Source organism: Prionailurus viverrinus, chromosome C2 (genome assembly GCF_022837055.1).
Source record: "Prionailurus viverrinus isolate Anna chromosome C2, UM_Priviv_1.0, whole genome shotgun sequence".
Classification (NCBI taxonomy): domain Eukaryota; kingdom Metazoa; phylum Chordata; class Mammalia; order Carnivora; family Felidae; genus Prionailurus; species Prionailurus viverrinus.
In genome coordinates, this window is record NC_062569.1 from 28,718,410 (window position 1) to 28,738,684 (window position 20,275).

Sequence of the window (20,275 nt, forward strand, 5' to 3'; positions counted from 1 at the left end):
ACGGTTTTTGCTCTTAAATATCACCGAATCAAGATATGTTATTTTAAAATTACTTTTCTTTTTAGCAAATATTTCTAAATTTCAATATGCTTTTAAAGGCAGAATTTAAGGAACTATGATCACAAAACTAATAACTATGTATCACGTTATTCTAGCACAGCACCTGGCACAAAGGATGGATCTGAATACTCACCACTGCTCCACCATTTCTTGCCATTAATTACATAGCTATCTCCGTCTTGTTCGATGCTACATTCAATATTTGTGGCATCACTTGAAGCTACATCGGGCTCTATAAATAAGCAAAGGTTGAATTTATGGGCAGGCAGACATCATCTACCTACAAAAGAGACTCTGAATAAGGAAATGTGAACTCTCTGAGGATAGAGGCATGTTCCTTTCCTTCCCCCCATCCCACCCTGGTCCTCCCATAACCTACACATAACAGGTATTCAAAAAGTGTACATTGGAAGAATGAATTTCGAACACTGGGATCAGCAATCTGAATTGTGTTCTTGGCTCCCTCACTGGTACATGATTTGAGATAACTCATGGAATCCACTCTCCAAACATCAAAACTAGATTAAAATGCTGTTCTTTATTTCCCACAGTGGAAATATACTAAATACTTACAAGTCAGATTTCCATATAATTTACTATTTTAGACAATTTCTAACTATGCCTTGAGAATTCCATCTCACCAATTTATTCTGCATGCTCAACACAATGTCTTCAGAAAGTTTTTCATGGGACACCCTTACACAACTACTTTATTATATGGCATTTCAGAATGTAAAGGCTAGCCCTCAATCATAGTAATGTGCACTTGTTAATATCCTGCTTTTTAAAATGGGTCCTTCAGATATTTTGTGTATTCTATTTCTAAAACTAGAGACCCAGTTCCTTTGGACGGAGCGGTGTACTTGCTCTGTAACCTCCAATTAGTGCTTTGTAGAAAACACATCATACTATAGGTGTTCAATAAATGCCTCTTACTGATTTTAAATGAAGATCAGTTTTGCTATTATAAACATATGCAATATTATAGAAGAGTTTAAAATCTGGCCAGAATTATGGCCAGATGACATATAGTTTAATTCTAAACTCAACTATAGAATGACTTTTTCCTTTGAAGAATTCGTTATTGCTGTTTCCTATGTACAAATGGTACCAAACCCTTTTTCATTAACATGCCCCTAGTTTTACTTCCCTAATGAACATAATTTGAACAATGTGACTAGCATTGGTGAATGTTCTATTTTTCTAGGTTTATGGCAGGGTTAAATATTTTGTATCAACATAAAATTATCACAAATATGAGTATTTCATCATAAGGGCAAAAAAGATATTAAATATCCACAGATAACAATTTTTGAAATGCTAGTCAAAAGATTATGAAGTTAGGTTTACTCTGCGCTAAATGGCTAAAGTAGACAGCCAGAAAACATCAGCTGTGGTATCCTCCCAAATGGGAGGGCAATTTTATTCTGCACATTTAAAAATCCCAAAATTTGAAACTGCACTCAAAACAATCATATTTACATTTCTAGCCATGGGTGAATTTGCCTGAAACACAGAGGCACCTCCCTCCTTTCTTTAGCTCATCCATAATAGCTCCAGGATAACTCTCTGCACAAGGGAAGAACCGTGATTTGCTTTTACCTGTCATACAGAAGCAGGATGTAATGTTTCCTTGAAGAAGAGGCTCAAGCCACTGCTGCTTCTGCTTTTCACTTCCATATAGGTGGAGCACCTCCATGTTCCCTGTGTCTATACATAAGAAAAAACATTTCTTTTACATTTAAAAATTTATCAATACGAAATCTAAACTTATGTTGACAATATACACATGTACCTTTTAAGTATTTGCTAACAAAAATATTTTGAAACATGAAATGTAAATATAATTTATAATGAAGATATTCCATAAATAGTTATTATAAGTATATGGCATTTGGTGCACATTTATTCAACTTGTGAATTACACACACTTGTCTGCTTCATCTCAATAAAGCATGGCTCTAATGAAGGCTGACTCAATTAGGACTAAGGGAAACAATTTACTGGCTTAATCTTTCCCGGCTCTCTTGCAAATATGCTCTGCTAGGGGTGATGGCTCCTGGAAAACAATTATCATTACATGTTCTATTGAGAATCCAGCACTGAGACTCCTGTTCCTCAAGCATACACTGTGCTTTCTAACTTTCATACATTTGCTTGTGCCAAGCCTTCTCTCAAGTACAAATCTACCCATCATTCCTAAGTAAATTCCTGCTTCTGAGCCACTTGCATTGTGAAGAATCTCTGATTACCCAGTCAGAAATATCTCCTTCCTCTGAACTCACAGAGTAATTGTCTCTACCTCTACCAATGCTCTTACTTCTGTGTGCCCCCTACCATCTAGAAAAGTACCAGGTCGAATCTCGAGAATGCTAAACACAGAATCCCTGATAGAAAGTGACGGCAGATAACTTCAAAGACCCTTTCCAACACATCAGAGGGTGTTGTTCAGTGACTGATACACTAGTATCATTCTCATATAAGAAAAAGAATACTTCATGTCTGCTATGGAGCAAAATGCTCTAGAGGCTTTCCTCTGATATTCACTCCTATCAAACTTCAAAAAATGTTACCTGAAACCCTTCCTTTGAAAACTGATTACTCAAAATTTTGAGGAAGCATTTTTCAATATCACCTTTTAAAATGACATTACGGATAGTCACTGAAATGCCTATGAAAACTGAGTTAAATCCATGTTAAGTCTCTTAAAATATGTTTGCACTCTGGTTAGACACTACTAACAGAGCCAAAGTTATACTAAAATGCACAAAATTCAGATAGATGAACAAATTCTTAAAATTTGTTAAAGCTTAAAAGCTTTTTGATTGAGGGAAAAAATGAGTCCTCAGTTATAATTAATGAAACTCATCATTTTCTTTGCTTATTTTAAATTGTTTTTTGTTATAGTTCAAATGAAGTAAATACTGAATTAGATCTTTCCAAAAATTATCAGTTTATTTTGAGAAGCTGGCAAAACAAAGTTATATTTTACAGGATGGGAAAAAGCCTAGATAAATTATTTCTACAAAAAAATCACCAGCCCCCAAATCAGCCCAAAGGCCCCCAAATTTTCTAGTAAGGGCTTTAGAATTAAAAATTGCTATTTTTAGGGGCACCTGGGGTGCTCAGTCGGTTAATCGTCCAACTCTTGATTTCGGCTCGGGTCATGATCTCATAGTTTGTGAGTTCAAGCTCCATGTGGGGCTCTGCACTGATGGCACAGAGCCTGCTTGGGATTCTCTCTCTTTCCCTCTCTCTGCACCTCCCCCGCTGGTGCTCTTTCTATCTCAAAATAAATCAATAAACATTTCTAAAAAATTCCTATTTTCAATATCCCAATATATAATACTGTATGACTTAATGAAGGGCAAAAAACCAAAAGACAAATTGGAAAGCTACATATGGTTCCCATAAGGTTTTAGAACTATTTGAGAAGCTTGAGTAGAAATTCGTCTTTTATACTTAAGAAAACTCCCAAAGTATTTAATTGACATCAGTTACATTCCCTTCTTCATCTGCTCTGGAAATGCTCCAAAACCCAATCCCCAAGGGCTTCATGAAGATAGCTCCACCACAAAGGGTAAACGCCTAGTGTTCTATTTACAGTTTTACACATCTTTGTTTGCTAAGGAGAGTTGCTGATCAAACTTTGGTCAAAGAAAATGTATTTTCCTGGCCAATTTAAAAATTTCAGCAGAACAGTGATGTCATTTAGATAATACAACTAATAGACTCATGAAACTTTAATACTAGAAATTTTAATGCTAGAAAAAAAGACCTTCCAGTGAAAAGTGAGTTCACGGGTCAAATGAAGAAATAGTGGCAGAGCAGTGTCTACAGAGGAAGTCTTCTGTGGCATTATTTTTCATATTATGACCCATTAGTAGGTCATGAAATAAATTTAATGGAATATGGCTAACATTCTTTAAAAAATGAAATAGATCAAAATAGAATATATTAGATTAGACTCAGTGGAAAATATCTGAATATGTTGCATGCAATAAGGGAAACTATTATTTCATGAAACTCTTTTTCAGTCTTCCCCCTGCCCCCCGCCTTGTACAATCCATCCATCCGCGAATATACACATAAAACTACATAGGCTACATACTGGGTCACAATATGAAATATATTTCTTACTATGAGTAGCAATAAAAAAAGTTCTAAATAAAAGACTACCAGTAATCCTTCCATGAAATTATGCCCCCTTTGTAGCATAACATAATAGCTTCACACAAATGAGATGAAATCTTTAGAAATTCTAGGATAGATTTCTTGATTTTTACAATAGCCTCATTATTAGATTAAAATGTAGTACAGCAGTAATTTGATAAACTGGTGTTTTGAAGAGGATTTCCTTCCACTTACCACGTCAGGGATAAGTTCAACCATCATCAGAAGTCCATGAACTATCTTAATAGTTGGAAATAAATGAGAGTTAAAGTCCAGGGTGCAAACACTGTGCTATGCAACCATATTGTGTTTTCTCTCAGACATCCAATATTCTTCTTTTTGGTAGCTCCATCCTTCATTAACCCTTTTTGAGAGAGCATTTGCACTAGGGCCATACAATAAGCACAATAGGCAGTATCAAGGTCTAACTTGTGCAGTGACAACATAGGATATCATACCATCATCCTTCTACAACAAGTGAAATGTTATTCCATGACTAGTAGCAACAGAATAACTAAAGTAGCTTGGGGGGAAAAAACAAAAGACATTTACAGGGTCTACCCTAGACCTACTGAATCAAATCTTCAGGAATGGAGCCTGCAAATTTGTTTTTTAAGTTCCTTAGCCAGTTCTTTGGCAAATTCAGGTTTGAAAACATCTTCTACAGACTACATTCTGGGTTTATACCTTCCATATTACCTTTTTAAAGAAAAACTGGCCTTCTTTCCTTATCCTTCCAATTTTTAATGGCATCCTTTGGAGGTATCCTTGACTCCCTCATATCCAATCAGGAAATCCTCTTTGCTCTTCCTTCAAAATATATTTAGAATTTTTCCACTTCTATAGAATCTTCTATTCCACTGATACCAGAACAAACAAATCCCCATCATCTCTAACTAGGATTATTACAAGAGACTCCCTGCTTCCTTCCTTCCCTCGTTTTGTTAATTCTCAACATAGTAGTCAAAGTGATTCTTTTAAAGCTGAAGTTAATCTTGTCACTCTTCTGCTCAAATCTCCCATGGCTTCCCATTAGAAGCCATTACCTACCCTATAATGCCCTTTCCTCTCTGCTATCTTCTCTTACTAGTCTCCCTACTACGCTGGCCTCCTTGGCTATACACCAATCACACTCTTGTCTTAGGGTCTTTGCATTTTCTGTTTCCTCTGCTATGAAAATTCTTCTCCCAGATATCAGCATGGCTAACTCTCTCATCTTCTTTAAGTCTTTATCGAATGTCATTTTCTTAGTAAGGCTGATCCTGACCATTCCATGTTAAATTGTAATTTGCATTTCTTGTTCCCTAGCATTCCAGCACTCCCCCCAACCCTAAGTTTTTTATTCCCAAAGCACTTTTCATCTTCAAACTTACTATATAATTTACTTACTTATTATATTATTTATTTATTTTTAATGTTTATTTATTTTTGAGACACACACACACACACACACACACACACACACACACAGAGTGCAAGTGGGGGAGGGGCAGAGAGAGAGAGAGGGAGACACAGAATCTGAAGCAGGCTCCAGGCTCAAGCTGTTAGCACAGAGCCCAATGTGGGGCTCAAACTCAGAAACTGTGAGATCATGACCTAGGCTGAAGTCAGATGCTTAACTGACTGAGACACCCAGGTGCCCCTATTATTATTATTATTTTAATGTTTATTTATTTATTTTGAGAGAGACAGAGAGTGCAGGGGAGGGGCAAAAAGAAAGGAGAGAGAGAATCCCAAGCAGGCTCTGCACTGTCAGCTCAGACCCTGACAGGGCTCGATCCCATAAACCGTGAAACCATGACCTGAACCAAAATCAAGAGTTGGATGCCTAACTGACTGAGCCACCAAGTGCCCCTATATTTATTATTTATTTCTGTTTCCCTCCATTAGGATATCAGCTCCATGAGGGCAGGAATTTTTGTGTATTTTTTTCCTTGATATATCCCAAGGATCTAGAACACTAAATAATTAGTGAATAGATGGAGAGACAGGCTAACCAGAAGAGTTAGAACTCTCTAGCCATTCCAACTAGCCATAGAAATATCCAATACCCAATCATGAAACTGCAATCCTTATACTGCAATCCCTTTGGTGGTGCTCTCTATTCACTAATACTCTTAATGTAATGATATTTAACCAAAGAATAATCCAATGAGGACACTGGATCCATTTTTTAATATTTAAATCAAAGTAAGTGAAAAGTAAAACTACAGACAAGTTTATAAATCCATGATTTTGTGTAGAAAAACTTCCTGTCATAAAATAGACAAATTTCAAACACTCCTCAAAATATCTGAGAAAGTTTTGTTTTTAAATAATGCAGTAACCTGGTGCTTGGCAGTTAAAGACATCTGGAGCAAAAAAGCATTTTCCTGTTTCTTCAGCAATCAAGGCATAGTCCACCTGGCTGAGACCACTTACAGCTGGCAAAAACAAGTTCCAGAGGCCTTCTGCTTTGGCCATTTCCTGTCAAGGTGATGAATACACCAGTGTGATCATAATTTACCATGAACTAAAATAGTTATTTTTAAAAGACATTGTGATTTATACTTTTTGCAATTTAAAAACACTTATGAAATTATTTATTTCATTTATCCTACAGTGTGTGAAACCAAATAGTTATTAATTCATTATAAAACAACAATCAAAAGGCATTAAAGAAATGCCTTTTCCTCCAAGTTTCCCTAGATTTGGCTGAAAAACTAAATTTGCTTTCTTGGGTACTTCTTACTGAATCACAGAATTATGATTACAGAATCTTACAGAATTCTTACAGAATCTCCCACATTTGAGCATAATTATGCCACACATACTATTTTGCACAGTTCAATTTCTTACGTGTGTGGTGGTTAAGATTTAAAAACATCAAATTTAGATTGAGCCCAGGTGGGACACATGTCTTGCTTGACTTCTGTCTCAATTGAGTGACAGATGGTAGTGAGTGGTGTTGATCATATTTTTTCTTTGAACAGCTCTAAGAGGCTGTCTCTGTCTTCATCACATACCATACACAAAACACTATGTAGCCTAGTTTGCATACTACATATTCTATATTTTCTTTTTAAAAAGTTATTGATGTATTTATTCACTACATACAGAACAACAGCAAATAACAAACTGAGGTCTCAAAAAACAAATGAAAAACACCTGCATTAAAAAAAAAAACAAAAACCTGTATATAAATTTTCCGTTATTAAAGGTTTTCTTATTTTCTTACCTTGAGTTTATCAATCACTAAAGGTTTTTTCCATCTGTCCACTGAATTTTCATTTTGAACATAGAACTCAATTACCTCCTTAAAGTAATAACAAGAAAAAAGTTCATTAGCTAAAGTTAATACAAAGTAAATAATGCCATAAGCTGCTAATATCCAAAGTAAACATATTTAGATGAAGAGGTTTTTAAAGCTGCTATTTGATCAGTAATATTTCTTTCTGAAGCCAGATATAGGAGTATAAAAAATTCTAGAGGTTTGCTGCTCACAAAATTATGCTGCCTCAATATTAGATGACAGCCTTACAAAATCTTCTACTAAGATTTGAATGTTCCAATTTTAGCAACACAGCACACTGGATGGTCACAAGAACCCCTCTTAAAGCAGAACTAAAAATGCCAGAGAAAATATTTAAAATAATTTAAAAAATACATGTAGTAATGAATAGCTGTGTCAGAAGAAAAATAAGGACATTTCTCAAAGGTCAGAAATAAAGAAGCCTGAGTTTTCAAGTGTTGCTAAAGTACTTGTTTCAAGCCACCATTAGCAAAAATTAGCAAAACCAATAGTTTAACAGACTCACACTCTCCAAAGACTACAAACTAATGATCAGATACAGAATATAAAGTATTTGTGTCCAATAGATTTCAGGAATAAAGGAAGGAATTAAAAGTATGACAAGGGTTATCAGAATAAGCCAAATTTGAAAAAGAACCAAAAAAAAAGAAAAGAAAAGAAAAGAAAAGAACCAAATGCAACTTGGGAAAAGAAAAACCATGGTAATTAAAAATTCAATGGCAGTTGTTCTCAAACACCATTGGTATCAGAATCACTTGGGGCACTTGGTGAAAAGACAAGAATCCATGACCTATTTTACTTCAATGAGCCTAGGGCTTCTGTATTCTTTACTAGCTTTGGCAATTCTGACACTCTCCAACTTTTGAGAGAACCACTGTTCTATGGATGGTTGAAAAGTAGATTAGATATAGCAGAAAAAAAATAATTTGGAAGAAAAAGCATGAAGAAATTACTCCTTTCTATGAATGAGGCACAGAAATTCAATAGAAGGAAAATATGAATAAGAGATATGATGGAAATAGAGAAATGTTCTCACATCAGTCTAACTAGGGCCCAAGATCAAGAGTATAACAAGAGGGGATACTGGAAAAATTTACTTCTGAGTTTTTAGAACTGATGAAAGATACCAATCTTCAAATTCAGAAAACAAAGTAAAGCCAAAGCACAAACTATACAACACCAAAGAAAAATAAAAGCTCTTAAGAGGAGAAAGAGGAGGGGAGGACAGATCACTGATAAACAAGTAAGACTGAGAACTGACTTCCCAGAGCAACAAATGAAGCCAGAAATCAGTGGGACAACGCCTTCATTGGCTGAAAGTAACTGTCAACCTAGAATTCTATATCCAATAAAACAATCTTTCAAGAATTAGGACAAAATAAAGGCATTAGAAATAAAGAAACAGAGAGACAAGGAATCTGAATCATTAGTTCCCTCTCCTGAGCCAAAAAAAAAAAAAAAAGAAGGAATAAAAAGAACTATCAAATAAAAGGTTACTAGCAGATTCTCATTAAAGAAAGTTGATCGTTAAAGAAACATCTGAGTTGCAAGAAGAAACAGTAAATAAAGTGATAAATATATGGGTAAATCTAAATTAAAAGCTAGCTATGTATGGGGCACCTGCGTGGCTCAGTTGGTTAAGTGTCCTACTCTTGGTCTTGGCTCAGGTCATGGTCTCGCAGTTTCATGGGTTCGAGCCCACGTCAGGCTCTGTGCTGATGGTGCTGCAGATCCTGCCTGGGATTCTCTCTCCCTCTCCCTCTGCCCCTCCCCGACTCATGCTGTCTCTGTCTCTCTCAAAATAAATAAGTAAACTTTAAAAAAGTTTTAAAAAACTAGCTACATAAAACAGTAACAATAATCTCTAATTTGTGCAACTAAAAGAATCAAGATGAACTAAAATACGGTCTATGATGGCATTCTCCAATATTTGCTATTATTCATCTCTGTACTTATTTTTTTTACACTTAGGCTAGTACAATTACTAGATTAAAGGCTATGAATATTGTCACAAGCCCACATTACAAAATCATTTTCTAAAATTGTTCTATCACTTTACAGTCATATAATATTCAGAAATGTTTTTTTTTTAATTTTTTTTAACATTTATTTATTTTTGAGACAGGGAGAGACAGAGCGTGAACGGGGGAGGGTCAGAGAGAGAGGAAGACACAGAATCTGAAACAGGTTCCAGGCTCTGAGCTGTCAGCACAGAGCCCAACATGGGGCTCGAACTCACGGACTGCAAGATCATGACCTGAGCCGAAGTCAGACGCTTAACCGACTGAGCCACCCAGGCGCCCCCAGAAATGTTCTTTTTATTAAAGCATGGCAGTCCAGGGTACTGATGTATTTAGTGAAAACTTCAAGAAGACAAAGGACAGCTCTTTCAAAGCAAATAGGATAAACAGCATTTGTCATTTGTGTCAGGAAGTCAGTTAAATTGGAGATTTCCTGTTTACGGTTGTTTATTATTTCCATCCCTCGTATTGCCGTGGAAATAGTCAATGTTACTGTGTTTGATAAGAAATATATTATGCAATACATTTACAAATTCCTCATCTCTGACTACAGTTTGTGAGAAGTTATGATACTACAGTTTATGATACTACAGTTCTGAGAAGTTAAAATATGCCAATGTTTATATAATTATTTAAAAACTTGTGTGATTTAAAAATTCCTATTCTAAAGTCTATCCATTCAAGAGATCTGCAAAATCTATTTGTGGTATGGCAGGAGTCAGAATTAAAATATCTCATCAGAATGAAGTTCTCTTTAGTTCTTAGAGTATGAAAAACAGAAGGAAGCAGAAAATAAGTTTGGTGCCTGATCAATTCTCCCCAAATAACACCTTTAACATCTAACTTCTTCATTCACTAATTGAGATGCGGCTTTGAAGTATGTTGGTTCAGAATATTAAATCTAAGCCTACAAATAATTTTCCATATAATATGTTTTTCACTTTAAACTTAAGTCTATTAGAAAGAAGCAACAATAGTTCTTTACCAGTACATTATTACACTGAGTAGGAAAATATGGCTAATGTTATCATTACGTTAAAAGTGTGTTCTCAAGAACATGTTGCTAGTTCCTGTTTTTCATGCTATTTTTTAGGACTCCTTATCCATATTAATTAGGAAGAACTGCCTTTTAACATTTTCATAAGTAATGGGTTCTTATGTTCTCACTTTAAGATATCCAAGGAATTTCCATGGTCATTTGAATAGTTTAAATGAAGCTTATTTTTTCCCCATTATAAAAATTTGGAAAAATATGTAAAAGTATTATGAAAAATTCATTAAGAGTCTTACTAAAGATGTGTATTGCTAAAAAAGTGGTGCATTATGTGACATAATCTTGCTTTCTAGACATTTTTTTTCTAGACATGATTTTTAATTTTTACAAACTTAGTTATAATAAATAATATTGGATAGAATTTTATAGACTTTTCTCCCTCCCATTTTGAGAAAGCTAATTACTTTTCTCCAGATATCATTTCAAATGTCAATGTTCACAGACAGGGATTAGTATTGTTCAGAATCATTCTACAGGATAAAACATTTTTACAGATGTCGGTTTAAGATTTTTTTTTCAAAGATTTTATTTTCAAGCAATCTCTATACCCAACATGGGACTCAAACCCACAACTCTGAAATCAAGAGTCACATGCTCCACTGACTGTGCCAACCAGGCATCCCAGTTTAAGATTTTTAATGGAGGAAAAAGTTCACATTATTATGTGTGGATGTATTCTAGATCTGAACAATCTGCAACGAAAAAATGATTGTGGCTTTCCTTGCCACACAAAATATTGACAATCTTCCCTTTAAAGCTATAGACTGCTTTTTACTTATAAGAAAGCATTTTCTTTTACATTGAAAATTCTTTGTAAATATTTTCATAGCTGCATGCTATTAAGTTCAGCAGATGTATCACAAGCCAATTTGTGATACTTCTTTTCTGTGCTGCATGTTTCCTTTGATTCCCATTCACATCTATAAATGAAAGAGCAAGGCTACTTGGTTTCTTCTGCCAATTGTGGCCTCTCTTTCAAATAATCAGCTGGTTCCAAGCACAAGCATGTCAACAAATATGCTTCATTTTAGGGTGAGTAGATAGGAATCAGGCAAACTGACAGGCAAGCTGGGGGTCTACACCATACCCTCACTAAAAAAAGAAAGAAAAAAGCCAAAAATGGAGGACTCTAGAGGACTAACCCTCATGTTGAAGCCCTGGCTTCTTTGAAATGGATAATTTGTTGTTGCTGTTATTGTCTTTTTCATTTCCTTCCTTTCTTTCCTTTTTAGTTTTTCTTTCTTCTTTTTCTTTCTTTCTTTCTTTCTTTCTTTCTTTCTTGTCTTTCTTTTCAGTTTGTCCTTTCTCTTCCTTCCTCCTTCCCTCCTCTTCCTTCCTCCCTCCATCCCTTTCTTTTCCTTCCTTCATTCCTCCCTTCCCCCCTTTCTTTCTTTCTTTCTTTCTTTCTTCTTTCTTTCTTTCGAGTTCTAAATGTATTACTCATAGCTTAAATGTTCTCTGACTCATTTTCAAGCCAGAGTAATACATGAGTCAGTGTACATGTACATGAGTTGTTGGTACAGTATCTGGCAGAGGAGTAAGTTCTTAATGCATATTAACTAGTGTTGTTACTGTTGATTCACTGTTTGTCTTCCTCTTGCATTTGACTGTGAAGTTATCAACTTTGCTTAATATTGTCATGCTTAATAAGATTTAATATCACCATGTCCCCACCATCTAGCACAGTGACCAGCATACAGAGGTGCTCAGTGTTTGTCAAATGTTTGAAGTAAGTTTTTTGCTGAAGGTAGAATTTAGACAAAGTCTGAATCAGAACCCATGCTCTAACTCTAAGATCCAGGTTTTCCACACTGTTCCACATTGGCTTCCTTCTCTCTTTGATTTAGGCAACTTGCTGAATTTCTCTGGCCTCAATTTCCTCATTTTGTTTTTTGTTTTGTCTTTTTTTAAATTGGAGTATAGTTAGCACACAGTATTACATTAGCTTTTGATGTACAACATAGTGATTTGACATTTATACACATTATGAAATGATCACCATGATAAGTCTAAGCTGATCATTTACTTTTTTAAAGTACTCTTACAGCCTTTCATTTGAAGCAAATGCCACTACTATTCAGGAGTGTTAGAGACCTAACCCCACGGCCCACTTGCAGGTTAATTAGTCAAACAACTTGATTTCTCTTTTCCTTCTCACTCTTGCTCTCCATACCAGCCAATCACAGGAGACTCCATTAAAAATTAAAAAAAAAAAGAAAAAAGTTGCCGCCTGTGCTACAGCCTTCTCTTATTTCAAAATGATTTTAAGATGTGGCTTTTTCTGTTAAAGGTTATTCTTTGGTATGATCCATTCTGCTTTCCAAATCCAATTTCCATTCTCTTTTCAAAACCTTTAGTCCTCTGATGTGTCCCATTTCTGTTTTTGAGCTTTTAGCAATTTATGCTATTTCTTTAAACAAATTTCTTTATTGTTAATGGGATTTTATTTGAGGGAAAGGAGATAAATGCTGAATTCAGACTGCCATTTTGAACCAAAAGTGTTGCATTTCCTTTTTAACACCCAAAAGTTCAGAATTTTAAAACTCAAAATTGTATATGTACTAATTAGTTCATAAAGTTTCCAAAGTGATATCTTAATCACTGAACACATGTAAGAGGTGACTATTTTAGAAAGAACTTCCTCATATTTAAGTAGTATTTTCTTTAAAAAACAAAAGACAAAAAATAAAAACTATACCCTACTTGTCAGCAAAATTAATCTCATGCCAGATCTTTACTAACAATGTAATTCAAGCAACAATATTTATGTAATTCAAGCAACAATAGTAACTGCCTTATAAACACATATCAACTCAATATTTTTATTGAAAGAATTTTGGGCTTTTTCAGTTTCCTATTTGATTTTGTCAGTCCAGATCTAGACTTCTCAGAATCATGGAAAATTAAAATGAGAATTTATTGTATATCTACTCATATCTATTCACATCACAGATGAAAAGACTGAGGTACTGAGAATTAAAGTTATTTGCCAATGACCATCTAACTTGTAGAAGGAATGGACTAGAATCAAACCATTATAATTTCTATACCAGTGTTCAACTCACACACATACCTGGCCCCACCCACCTTATCTATTTTCATAATAGCTTTTATCTTTTCTTCACAGCATTTATCTTCCTTATTTAATGTCTTTCTTTTGTGCTAAAGTGTAAGCTCTGTGGAAGCATTAGCTCTGTCTTGTTCTTTCTCTTTCAGTAGTTCTCCAGATGCCTAACCCATTATTAGGGTACCTAATACTTACATGTTAACTAAACGACTGAATGTACCATGTTACTTCTCTACCCTCAGTGAACTTACGGTTATTTACTTAACACCTTAAAATAGTAACTTATGGGGAGAGAGGTAGTATATCTGTGAATAGATTGAAATGATATGCAAAATTTTCTGGTTATGTCCATCTTATTTACTCTGCAGTTTTCTTAATTCTCAAAGGAGTCTATAAAGATAAAAAAAAGCCTTAGGCAAAGGCCCTAAAGTAATGCTTTAATATATTTAGGATCTCAACTTTACAACAGTTAATTCCCTTTGACTGAATTTTAATTCCAATCATTTATCTGTAGCATTCCCTTGACATATTTTAGAAGCTTATCAGCTTCTGCAGTAGCTCAGTGCTAAGGGGAAGAGTGGAATGAGGTAAGGATAGGATAGGATACCATGGTACTCCTAGAAACAGAGATAACAGACTGTCTTTCATCAACAGTCCTTAAGCACAAATACATTCTATTTGTTTGTATGGTACTTACTTTTTCAGCTGGAAGGATGTGTTGTTTCATGAAATGCTTCATCCTAATAAGAACTGCCTGGCCTGTCTTACTCTGTACAAAAAACTGCTGGGAAGTATCAATCTGTGGTGGTGTAGTACCAAAAGTCCTTTATTAAAAAAAAGTTATAAAGGTGTCCAAAATCATTATTCTATACTTCTGAATATAATGTGAAGACTTCCCCAACTCCCCCAAAATATACCTCAGGAATAGCCATATTTTGTAATTTCTTAAGTTTTTCATATTATGGAATGAATGCAGAATCCCTTTACTTTGAACATTAAACACTAATGCTGAAAGCACTACTTGGTAAAACATAAGCCTGGCCTGACCTTAATCAGTGGTAGTTTTGAATCTTTATTAAAGCCACTTATCACAATCTCTAAAAAAAGCAAGTGAAGAAATTGAACAAATTTAGTAATTATTCTTAGTATATTCCTTACAAGTACAACTTTTGGCTGTCATTATAAACAAGAACTTTAAAGATCTTTATGAAGAGCAACACAGTCAGCTATTATGTTGAGGAGAACACAAATATCCATCTATAAATGAATTGTAAGACATAACTGTCCTAATGTTATGCCATGGGAACTTACGGCTTGGACAGAATTTCCAGGGACACCATCATCCACGCACTCAGTAAGTGCTATAGATCACAGCACTTAGATAGGAGTGTGTGGTTGGCAAGTGAATTAGATGCCTTGAAAAGTGCTCCACTGATGGAGATATGGATTTCAGAGACACTTATGACGTGATTGAATAAAATTTCACGAAATATGATGGAAAAGAGCAATACTGCTAAAGTTAATAAATCATCTTTTATGTTACTTTATTTTATTTTTCAGAGACAGTGTGTGAGTGGGGGAGAGGGGCTGGGGAGAATCCTAAGCAGGCTTCACACAGTGTAGAGCCCCACACGGAGCTCAATCCCACGACCCTGGGATCATGACCTGAACCAAAATCAAGAGTCGGATGCTCAAACAACTGAGCCACCCAGGGGTCCCTGTAATATGTAATTTTAAATAGGTATATGTAAGTAACTTATTATTGAAACAAAACATTTGAGAGTTTTATCTATCTCTTTAAAAGTTTATATACTCAAGTTGGCAAAAAAAATTACTTTTAATCATGAATATGGATTATAATTTTTTTTTTATATTTGAAGTCTTTTTATTTTCAGGCATATAAGAGAGTTACCAAAAAACTACTGTGATTGGCAGCAGCAATCCTGGTGTAATCAATAAAAACAGTCCCTATCCCAAAGTTTACAACCTTCATATATCTAATAAAGGCTCTAATTTGAGGTATCCAAGGAATTCATTTTGCTTACCGTTTTGAGAGTTGTAATCCAGTTTCTGCCAGAGGTTGCACAATCTTGGCAAACAGAAAGCTATTCTCAGATGCATTATTTCCCTGAAGATATCTACGATATACTCCCTATAAATAAATTAACACAGAGCAATTAAGATTCATTAAAAACTGTTCTTCAGCTATCCAGTCTTTCCAGTTTCCCAGCTATGTGAGTCCCTAAACTCACAAGGTATCAAAATGTAAATCAGATCACCAATTCTACTTATTTACACGCAAGGATAATTATACCTTCTTAAATTAAAGAGTTATACATGCATAATTTGGTTGACACACTCTTATCCTAACAGAATTATAACTGGAAATCAAATCAAACTTGAAAATGAGTTCAGAAGCTAACAAAGATACCAAATTGGCAAATTATATCACCTCTAAAGATCACTATTTTCCCTTCATACTGGAGGAAAATCTACAGACACAAAAATAAAGTAAAAAAAAAAAAAAACAAAACAACTATAAAACTAAAGAGAAGGCAATGACATGATCTCTAAGAAAATTTTCCCTCATTTTTTTTTTGACTCCTAAATTAGTTAACTGTCTCCTTGACCAGTGTTAGGTGAATTCTAATTAGTTTTTCTTTCTTCTCCATGTTCTTTTTTTTAAAGTTCATTTATTTTTAGAGAGAGAGAGACAGAGCACACATGCAGGGGAGAGGCAGAGAGAGAGAGAGAGACAGAGAGAGAGAGAGAGAATCCCAAGCAGGCTCTGCTGTCAATGCAGAGCTCAACATGGGGTTTGAACTCAGGAACCAGGAGATCATGACCTGAATCGAAACCAAGAGTGGGACACTTAACCAACTGAGCCACCCAGGTGCCTCTCTTCTCCATGTTCTATGCTTTCAACATAGCACACTCTCCTCTCCCTTGCTTCTTCCACCCAAACACAATCAACTGAATCTCCTTAGTTTTATTTCTTCATGTAATTCTTTATGCAATAATATACCCTAACAGTTTTTCCATCATTTCCAATTTCATATTTATAGTTAGAATAGAATGTTTATGATCATCTCTAAGGTTACCACATATAATGTATGACATACATATTAATTTCAACATAACCCACGTCAAACTTTTGTTTGAAAAGAAAATCCATTTTAAATTCAAAGCCTATTTGTGGAAGCTGACAAATATAAAAAACATACCATAATCCCTATTTTGAGAAACCCATCCAATCAACGTGATTAACATGATTCTAAAACACAGGATGAAATGTAATACAACTATATCCTAGAAGACATTTCAGTTGTTCATGGATAGCATGGACTCTGGAGACAAGGGGAAAAAAACCTTAATTCTTTTCCCATTCTTTTTTGTTTCTGAAATCTCTTATTTACTTATTCCACCAAGCCCTAGCCCTTTGCCACTGATAAAGCATCTCAGTTTCTTAAATAAACTCCCGAGATTCAAAGCACATGGAAACTAAATCAGTATAAAGACGAATACATTTCAGATGAAGCCATAATATAAAAAACTAAATGTATGCTCAATTTCCTCTCAAAATTAATCACATAAATATGACCTTGTTAGAAAATGGAAAATTTTACTCATCTATTCTCTCAAAAACATATTAAGAGGCAACTATATTCTAGGTACTATGCGAGGCTTTGGGACATGCAAAAATTATTTCTTTCTTTATCATGACCCTTGTTAATAAATGGTTTTATATTTGAAGCAAACATCATTAAAAGATTTTAGCTCTTTCTTAAAATGGATATTCAGGTAATACCGAATCTTCACATGGCTTTCTCTGTTTCTCTTTATGTCTTTCTCCCCTCCCCTCCCCCAAAAGTGATAACACATTTTGCTACTCAGTTTTTTCCCTTGCCAAGTTCCTATTATGTAAATTCTGGATTCATATTCAACCATATTTGGTATTTGTCATTATCAAAAGCAAAATGATCTAAGGACAAAGAATATAAAATTCCTGAAGACCAGAAAATATTGTGAACATTACATTAATAAATAAAAGTGAAACACAGGTTAAAAATAGTGAATTACCTGTGCTATGCTAGCCATTTTAAAATATGTCAGGGCAATAAAGAAATTCCAGTTAGGAAGAATAGAATTAATTCCTCTGCAGCGGCAATATATTGAAATCATTTCTTCCATTGATGGTATCCCTATAAAAATAGCACATACTGTAAAATTTAATGAAAGATATCATGGTGAATATTTCAAACTGTAATAAAATTGCATATGCGTATAAAACTGAATATAATAACCATTCATCTGAATAACAAACATGTTCTGAATGTTGACTTCTAAAAAGAATGATGTATATAAAAGGCTATATTTTATCATAAATTGCTAAAAGTGAAATGCTATGTTCAGAAAAATCAAGAACAAAATGATTTAGAAACATTTCAAGAAAGTAATTAAAAGTTCTTAACTAAACTTGCTATATAATCTTACCTTTTAATTATGAAGAATAATAAATATAATTTTATATTAATAGCAATTTAGGCAACATGATGGTTTCATACCTATGTTTTCTTGAAAATAAGAACTTTGATTTATCATTGGAACTGTCCTTGGCCAAAAGTAGAACACGGAGAGATGAGCCAAGTCTGACAAAGGATGACCAATGGTTGAAAGCTCCCAATCCAGTACAGCTATAACTCGAGACTGCAATTAAAAATGAAAAGGTTTTAACATATTTAATACAAAACTAAAACAAGGAAATAAATGAAATCCTGTTTTTCATCAAAAGCAAATCTGAGGCCATAGTTTGCAGTCTTTACCTACAATGGCACATTGCATTTATCAAATAACTCATTAGCCTTGATCATGTAGAGCCAAGTCCTCTGGCTCCATTATTGGCCCTCAGTTCTCCTACATTTTACTTTATAAACCCTTACTATCTCTACTAATGAGTGGAGGCAAAAGCAGTTGAAATTTCTCAACTGAGAGCTAACTACATTAAAAAAGAAACTGTAGTAATTACTGGGGTGTCTGAGTGGCTCAGTCAGTTAAGCGTCTGACTTGGGCTCAGGTCATCATCTTGCAGTTTGTGAGTTCGAGCCCCACGTCGGGCTCTGGACTGACAGCTCAGAGCCTGGAGCCTGATTCAGATTCTGTGTCTCTGCCCCTCCCCCACTCACACTCTTTCAATAAACAAACATCAAAAGATTTTTTCTTAAAGAAACTGTAATAATTACTTATAATTCAAGCATCTATGCCAAGTCATGTATAGTTAAAGAGTTTGCTCTGGTGAAAAATCTTTCTGCACAACAAACATTATACTCTTAGGGCAACAGTAATTTTTAAAATGAGTTATTTCATGTTGTAGATACAAAAATATAATTGTTTAAAAGATGTTGTTTTATGTAGATAAAATTCACAATTATATGGCAGTATCATAAAATAGTCATGTAATTTGGAACCAATAAAACAGAAAACTTTCCTCATTCTGCTTTGTAACACAGGCTATTTGGGGTGCTTGGGTGGCTCAGTCAGTTAAGTGTCTGACTCTTGGTTTCAGTTCAGATCATGATCTCACGATTTCATGAGTTCAAACTCCATATCGGGCTCTGTGCTGACAGTGTGGATCCTGCTTGTGATTCTGTCTCCTGCTCTCTGCCCCTACCCCACTTGTGTTGTCTCTGTCTCCCTCAAAATAAACTTAAAAAAAAAAACATAGGCTATTCAACTGTAAATATGAGAAAAAGCAATTTGCAGAATATGTAGAATGTATATAGTTTATCCTATTTTTGTTTAAATAAAAAGGTTATAAACCAATACCCAAAGTTGAAAGGATATACAACAAACTAATGGCAATGGCTGTGGTTATTTCAAGGTATGGAGGCAGGAGGAAAGGAATGTGGGTATAGAGGGGGGAACCTCCACTGGAGGTTTCTGTACAGAGGAGTGACATGATAGGGTTCATATTTTAGGAGGGTCACTCTGGCTGCTGTAGACTATAGAAGGGCCAGTGAGGAGGCTACACCAATCATCTAGACAAGATTATCTAAGCCAGATAAAACAGCAGGCTCAGCTAGGCAATGCAGGTTACTGGGTTCCATGCCTTTATATAACTTTGTATGTGCTTGTACTCCCCCTGCCCCTCTGGCACACTCATATTGTAACTTTGTGGGAAGACACAAATTTTGGAATAAGACAGACCTATATTCAAATCATACCTCCACCACTGAATGACTGTGTGACTCTGAACCATCTAGTTAACCTCTCTGAGCCTCAAATTTTCTCAGCCATAATATACCTCTTGCATAGAGTTAGTGGGCAGATTAAATGAGGGCAAGTAGCATGTGGTGTTTGTTTACCAGTTCCTAGCAAAGTAAGTGTCACATAATAGGTGGCCAATATTCAATAAGTACAGAGCCTGGCATAGAGTGGGCATTCAAAAATTTTCTATTATAACTAAAGGAAAAATTGATTACCCCCTCCTCCATGATTTGACTTAATAAGACCTTTTATTGTTGTGGTTATAGTGTATTGTAAATTACTACATGAGCTAGATTTGTTAAGAAAACAATAAAAAGGATTGGGTGCATTTTTCTCTATATTAA

General features: G+C 34.8%; 1 protein-coding gene across 3 annotated transcripts in view; it reads right to left on the bottom strand.

Annotated features, from left to right (window-relative positions):
* ACAD11 (acyl-CoA dehydrogenase family member 11) overlaps positions 1 to 20,275 on the bottom strand; it is a 91,182-nt gene that overhangs the window by 44,677 nt on the left and 26,230 nt on the right. For all 3 annotated transcript variants that reach the window (XM_047876341.1, XM_047876342.1, XM_047876343.1), the window contains exons 6-13: positions 18,233 to 18,374; positions 17,748 to 17,869; positions 15,713 to 15,819; positions 14,365 to 14,491; positions 7,451 to 7,528; positions 6,561 to 6,699; positions 1,663 to 1,770; positions 194 to 292 (exon numbers count right to left, since the gene is read on the bottom strand). In XM_047876341.1, the coding sequence (XP_047732297.1) occupies positions 194 to 292; positions 1,663 to 1,770; positions 6,561 to 6,699; positions 7,451 to 7,528; positions 14,365 to 14,491; positions 15,713 to 15,819; positions 17,748 to 17,869; positions 18,233 to 18,374 (922 nt within the window). The remainder of the gene's footprint in view (positions 1 to 193; positions 293 to 1,662; positions 1,771 to 6,560; positions 6,700 to 7,450; positions 7,529 to 14,364; positions 14,492 to 15,712; positions 15,820 to 17,747; positions 17,870 to 18,232; positions 18,375 to 20,275) is intronic.